Source organism: Rhopalosiphum padi, chromosome 2, assembly GCF_020882245.1.
Source record: "Rhopalosiphum padi isolate XX-2018 chromosome 2, ASM2088224v1, whole genome shotgun sequence".
NCBI classification, from domain to species: Eukaryota; Metazoa; Arthropoda; class Insecta; order Hemiptera; family Aphididae; genus Rhopalosiphum; species Rhopalosiphum padi.
This window is the reverse complement of record NC_083598.1, coordinates 10,444,088-10,451,173: the sequence shown is the minus strand read 5'-3', so window position 1 is coordinate 10,451,173 and position 7,086 is coordinate 10,444,088. Positions and strand designations below refer to the sequence as shown.

Sequence of the window (7,086 nt, the reverse complement as noted above, 5' to 3'; positions counted from 1 at the left end):
AATTTCCAATGCTATTTAAACAATAATAAACTCTATAGCGAGAATAATAAATGTATATTAACCATAGCTGTAAATATAACTTTTATTTATAATTCTAATATTAAGATAAATACATTTTTGTCAATATAACAATTATTTTTATTAAATTGCCTAAATTAAAATGCATTGTTTTTGTCGGAAATTCAAACACATTTCACTTACGTTTAAATAAAATTTGTAAAAACATATTATCCTATTAATATATTTTTTTTTAAATAGGAATAAATGGAAGACAATATAATAATAATATACTAAAAATATGAATTATACAACTTTTAATAGTATCAATGTGATTGAGTCATTTTAAAAACAAAATAACGTGAACTTAAAGACTAGTAGGTGTGTACATCATGATTTCGGTAATTTAGAATTTTGGAATGAACTAAATATAAATGTAATTATTCTTAATCTTGAGTACTATAATCAAATATCATAATAAACATATTTGTTTTAAGTATTGAAAACTGTTTAGTTATCAAATATGTTTGTATATGTACATAGAATTTTACTATAAGTACTTATACTAACTGCTATTAGGGCAGGTATTATTGTTTCTACTATATCAATCAGTAGTATTCGTAAAGATATAATAAATTAAAAAAATCTAATTTAGAATATAATTCGTACAAAACACTAGCGATAAAATATAGAAATGTATTTTTTCAATATTATTTTGTTTTTTCTTAATATCATAAGCCTTAAAAATTATATACAATGGACTTAATGTTAATTGAGTAAAATTGAAAAATAAAATAACTACCTAATATTTTATACGCTTAGAATATTAGCTATTTTGTTAACAATTTTTTTTAATAATATCAGGACAATATATTAGTATTTAATCATCCAGTATATATATATATATATATATATATATATATATATTATATATATGTATATAATAACTTAATATAAATATATATATAAACAATCATTTGAGGCTCAAGCGTTAATGTCCTCTTTGTGTTTTTGGACCCACAATAAAGCGAACGGAATAATATAGAGTTCGAAACGTTTTTTTAAATTTATTTTAACACAAAAATTATACATACAATTATATTTTGTTCTCAAATTAGAAGCACGTATTTTATACATAAAATTAAACATTATTATGAATATTTTAATTAATGGGATGCAATCAAACTTGCGTTTAACTTTATCTACATGCATGTAATAATATTATACTGGAAAACAAAAACAAACAAAAACCACAGTAGAAATTTTCACACCAAACCATACACTTCTTTGAATAAGAATAGATTATACTCTGCTACTCTGCGTGTAAAACGTTTTAAGTAAGTACCTGTTTATATTCATTTGTTTTAACTTTTGTAAATTGGCGTTATTTACAATGAATATGGTTTATTTTATGATTTTTGTTTCTATACAGCATTATTTATAAATAAAACAACAAGTGATTATTTGTGAAAATATAAGACATCAGATGGATTCAGTTAGTCTAATAAAATATTTAAAATATAAATATTTAAAAGACTTTATATTTGTTTATATTATCCTCTTGTATTATTGATCAATATCTTTCAAAATTTAACCAATAGATATTTTCGTTTATTTTTCTGAATATATAAATAATAATAATAAATATTTATTTTTAACAAATAATTACTTTGGTTTATAAAACAGAATTATAAATAATAAAATTATAAGAATTTTACTTTTCTCTATTCTTATATTATCTCATTTTTAAATTTGAATTATGGTTATTTTATTCATACTTATGCGTGAAAATGTTAAGAAAATAAATAATAATAATTTTATAATTAGACATGTAATAACTTCAAAAATTAAATTTATCACATACCTATTGATACAATGTACTTACTAGAGTGTACCTACTATCTTACAAATTATAAACAAATATATTTAAACAAGTCCTAAAATAATCACCTGTGTTTGACCACTTAATATTAATCATTAAAGTTTTGTTATTTATTTTAGTAAAATTCACCAAATATAATATTATATTAATATGAATTTCTTATATTAATTTTTGTTCATTCATTCAGTTGATTCTATTGACCATATTTTTTGTGATATATTTTATTTTATAACAATACTAATTATTACAATACATTTAATCACAATAACGCGTTTAAAAATAATGTAGACAGTTCGAATTATTCACTCAGTAGGATGTATTCTTCAGGGACGTATGAAATATATTTCTGTTATTTTTGGCATTTGCGTAAGCAAATAAAGGTTACACTGAAAAACCAACATTCAATGGATGTAAACATTGTGATGGGATACGTGATCGGCAAAACGGATATTTCACATAACCTGAATAGCCCGTTATTTTTGTGTCTCTACGGATCTACAGTGTGAGATAAAGGTAAACACATCGGTTACCTATCTCACGGTTTTCGGAAAATTAATTTTCAATACCAGTAAAAATGCAAAATATTTTTAAAATGAATTTGCTATCGTTATTATTGCTATATTATTCCATGTAGAAATTGTGTACAAAATTCAAAACAAAATAAAGAAATATAATATGATTTCTATTTGAGTTGTTATTATTATTGCTTTTTCTTTATACAAATAAACCAACACGAGAGATATATAGTGACGTGTTTCGCATGAATAAGTGTTAACCATATTATTCAACCATTTTTTATTTCGCTAGGATATTATATTGTAGAACTGAAGCAAATAAACAACTGAGGTATAACTGGTTGGATAACATGTATAATGTACGTATAATATGTACACATTTAAATTGTCAAATAAACATATTTTTCTACACGTCATGTTGCACGCTGTTACTTGGTATACAAGTAATCTTTTAATAAAAATGTTATTTAATGATGTTAATAATTTAACACGATTCTGTTATTCGTAACACGTTTATAATTGATCAACATCAGTCAGGATGAGTTTGAAATTCATTTTTGATTGTCCGTGTTTTATATAAACAAAATTAAATTATTAAAATAAAAATATTATAAGTTATAAACAATAGACTTATAATTAAAAAATATAAATTTTAAAATGCGATATTAAATACCTTGAAATAAGTAGTTTTGAACTAAAAATGGACTAGTCAATTTGTTTTTAAATTAAATAAATCATATTATCATAATCAAGTTAGGAAAATGAATTTATTCAATATGGTCAATTTATATAATTCGATAACTTAATAATTTGTTATAAAGTATCGGGATTAATTAAAACTATCAATTTAGTATTTCATAAATCGAAGGATTTATAATAATATGTTTACACGTATCAATCAAATATTTAGGTACTTGGTGAATATTAATAAATAATTTATTTAAATTTCGTACTATATGTCTTAAAACAATTTTAATGTTTACATAAATATTATTTAATTATATATTTTTTGTATTTGTACACTGCGATTGTATATGTATATTATTTTTGTTTAATGTGTTATTAGAAAACTGAATTCTGGGAATTTTCCAATATAAAACCGTGTCTGTTATAGCGTATAAAAATGTGCAATTTATCTAAGTGCACTCGGAGTCTTTAATAATATACCTATATTAAAATACATTCTTAATATGTGTTCATACTGAATCTTTCTTCAAAACTTCAATGTTTAGAAATTTAAAAGATAAAAATAAAAATATAATTCAATAATTTTTAAAATATTTATTTTGTGTTATTTGTTTTTTTAGTCATTACTTGCTGGTTTGTTGGATTATACGGAAATATTATTTTATATAGTAAAACAAGTTATTTGACAATATTTATTAGAATTTTGTATACGAGTACCTAGGTAAAACAACTATAATAATAATTTATAATTTATATTAATTGTATCCATTTTCATTAATATACTCAAAGTTATAACATGGAATTTGAATAAGTGAACATTAAATGTTTTCTAAAATATATTTTAATCGGATCTACAAATAATATTTAAATAGATTCAGAAGTAAAAGATTGAATTTTAAACTATTGGTTATATTGTTTTATAATAATATTTATAACAAAACTTTTGTAACCCAATGTTTTAACTTGTATTTAAATTATTATCACCTATTTGTTAATTTTTAATAAGCTTATGCTTATACATTTTGAACTCAAGTCAGTGTTTTATTCAAAATAATTTAATTTCTTTTTATTATATGATTATAATCTTAATTTATACTAGTGTATCATAAAGAATTTTTTTGTATTGGTAAATCGTTAATTTGTAGTAATAGGTATAATTCAAAATATAATATATTAATATTATACGTATTATAACATAACATTTGGTTTTTAGTTAAGTGGCATAATTATTTTTTAGAATAATATAATATTGTTCAAAAGGAAAAATAAAATTTTAAAAATGCGTGTGTTTTGATATTGACGATCAACATATTTTGTAGATTTCTACGTCGTAACTCGTAATCCAGGAACCCAATTTATACACGGAATGGCCTTTTTGATTACGCCACATATTATTTTATGATACCGAAATGGCGAATACCGACTACGTTTTACACGCATAACTGTAACATGTATGTGTACATTAGCGAGTATATGTGCACTCGAAGTGCTCATTTGAAATTAGTTGCGCAATCTGCCTGCGGTTGGTGTTGAAATGTCGAGTGTAGTAGTTGTAAAGGTATTAAAAAATATTATACTTTTAAATATATTTTCATTTTTTAATACAATTTTTTGAATCCCACTGTGGAATTGGAGAAGAGTTCACTGATTCGCTATTCGTATTTATGTTCGATCGCTATAGTTATGGTTTTATTACGACGGATATACACAATTCACCTTTTTGTATTTTGAACTGTGCGATTACATCCCGTACGTGTCTACGGATGCCTAGTGATGGGCGGTCGGGTGTGAGAGGGGGGGGGAGGCGCGAGAAGACAAGTTTTCTGCGGACAGACCGTATTGCACGTACGTATAATAATAATAATAATAATAATAATATAGAATATAATACAATATGATAAATAATAATAACGATGATAACAGTAGTAATAACAACAATAGTAGGTAATAATAATCATAATATTAATAATGATGATGTTGATTACGAGAGAACGAGAATATGAAGGATACGAAGAACAATGAGTAGAAGAAGAAAAGGCGACGATGGCGCGTGTCGAATAGGACGGCCGGGCGGACGATGACCGGTCGCACGAGCGCGGTGACGGAGCGGGGACCGCGGCCCGGTCGTCCGGAACGGGGTGGCGGCGATTTCATCATTTGAACAGCACGCGCCGGAAGCTGCGCCGGAAGTCCTTGTTGAATATCGTGTATATGACCGGGTTGATGGCCGAGTTCATGTAGCCCAGCCAGAAGGCGATGGCGAACGCCTGCGGCGGTATGTAGCACACCGGACACAGCGGCTTTAGTATGTACATGAAGAAGAACGGAAGCCAACAGGCGATGAACGAGCCCATGATGAGCCCGAGTATGAGTGTAGCGCGCTTCTCCTTCTTCCGGGCGATGCGCCGCTTCTCGCGCTCGGGGTCTCGGGGCTTGGGCCGCGGCTGGCACGGCGCCAGGTCCGCGGCCGCGCCCCCGTGAGCCGCGTTCGAGGCGCCGGACCCGTACTGGTGGTGGCCGTCGGCGCCGCCGCTGCGGCAGGCCATGGACACCTTGCCCGTGTCCAGTATGTCCCGTTTGGCCTTGGCCGACGCCGCCTTGGCCGACTTGCGGCCGACGCCGAATATCGGCTTGCAGAGCCGCGACTTGACCGGCTTGACGGCGCCGCACTTCTGCACGTTGCCCGAGTCCGACGACGACGGCTCTAGCTCGCTGACCATGTCCGTGTCCACGGCCACGCTAGACGCGCGGCACCGGCCACCGCCCAGGTCGCCGTTGACCGTTAGCCGGCGGCTGCCCTGCGTGGTGAACACCTTGAGCGTGTCTTTGTCGCCGTCCTTGCTCACGTCGCTAGTGCTCGCGTCGCTGGCGTAGTCGCAAGCGATCACCGGCAGCGTGGTGTTGACCGGCGTCGCGGGCGGCGACCGGAACGCGGTCAGCGGGACGCTGGCCGGAGACGGGCGCGTGATGAAACTGGTCGTCTGCGACACGGTCGACGGGCTCTGCGCGGCTGCGGCCGCCGCGGCGGCAGCCTTTGCAGCTTTGGCCGCCCCCTTTTTCGGCTTCGACGGCGGTTTCCGGATGCCCCGCCGCGCACGCGCCTTGGCCGCGAAGTATATCCGGATGTAAACGAACACCATGATACACGACGGTATGTAGAACGAACCGAGTGCCGAGTATATCCGGTACCCCAAGTCCTCGCTCAGCTGAAACACACAAAAATACAAACACAGACGTGTCGATTATTCTTATTGGGAAACGCGTTTTTATGTTTTATAGTCTATAAGCGCTTATAACGTATCTGCTAGGAACACGTATCTAAGATAGTATACAAAATAACTATTATATTAGTTCAACAGAGATATACTCGAGAAAGTAAATAATACCCATTACGTACATATTATTTTGCCTATATTTTTATTTTGGTCTACGATGTATCATACATTTATAACTATTATTATTTGCTTATTATACAAGTGTAGTACAAGTAGGTATACAAGTACCTAAGTATACAATATTACGCGAGTATACGTGAAAACGGACACAAAAATCATTATACGTATTTTAAATAAATTATGCATTATTTATTTTACTATAATATTATGGTAACTCTATATTTTTAATTTTTATACTTAAAATATTTTGTTTTGCAGGATTTATATACTTGTAAGGGTACCCAGTAATTTTTGGAAAAATAAGATCTACGACTGTGATATGCACATAATATTATATAATTATATAAATTTTTATGTACGTGGTAAACGTTTATAACCAATAACCACGACCATTTACGGGGCCAGTAGATAAAATAATGTTGTCTTCGTATCAGATACCGTGCCCGTGTTTTAATAAATTAACCAACATAATATGTTATATATATATATTAAAGCAGGTAAAATAATAATATTTATATTCATCAAATGCAAAATTAGCATTAGATTAAATGCTGGATAATACAAAATATTATAGGTTCGTCTTCAGTCGACCGAGAATGTCGCACTGCCA

At 30.7% G+C, this 7,086-nt stretch overlaps 1 protein-coding gene across 1 annotated transcript in view; it reads right to left on the bottom strand.

Annotated features, from left to right (window-relative positions):
- Positions 1-5,083: 5,083 nt before the first annotated feature.
- The window catches only part of LOC132920772 (probable G-protein coupled receptor No18), a 137,581-nt gene continuing 135,578 nt past the window's right edge, over positions 5,084-7,086 (bottom strand). Inside the window, exon 3 of the mRNA XM_060983435.1 lies at positions 5,084-6,287. Coding sequence (XP_060839418.1) covers positions 5,235-6,287 — 1,053 coding nt within the window. The 3' untranslated portion in view covers positions 5,084-5,234. The remainder of the gene's footprint in view (positions 6,288-7,086) is intronic.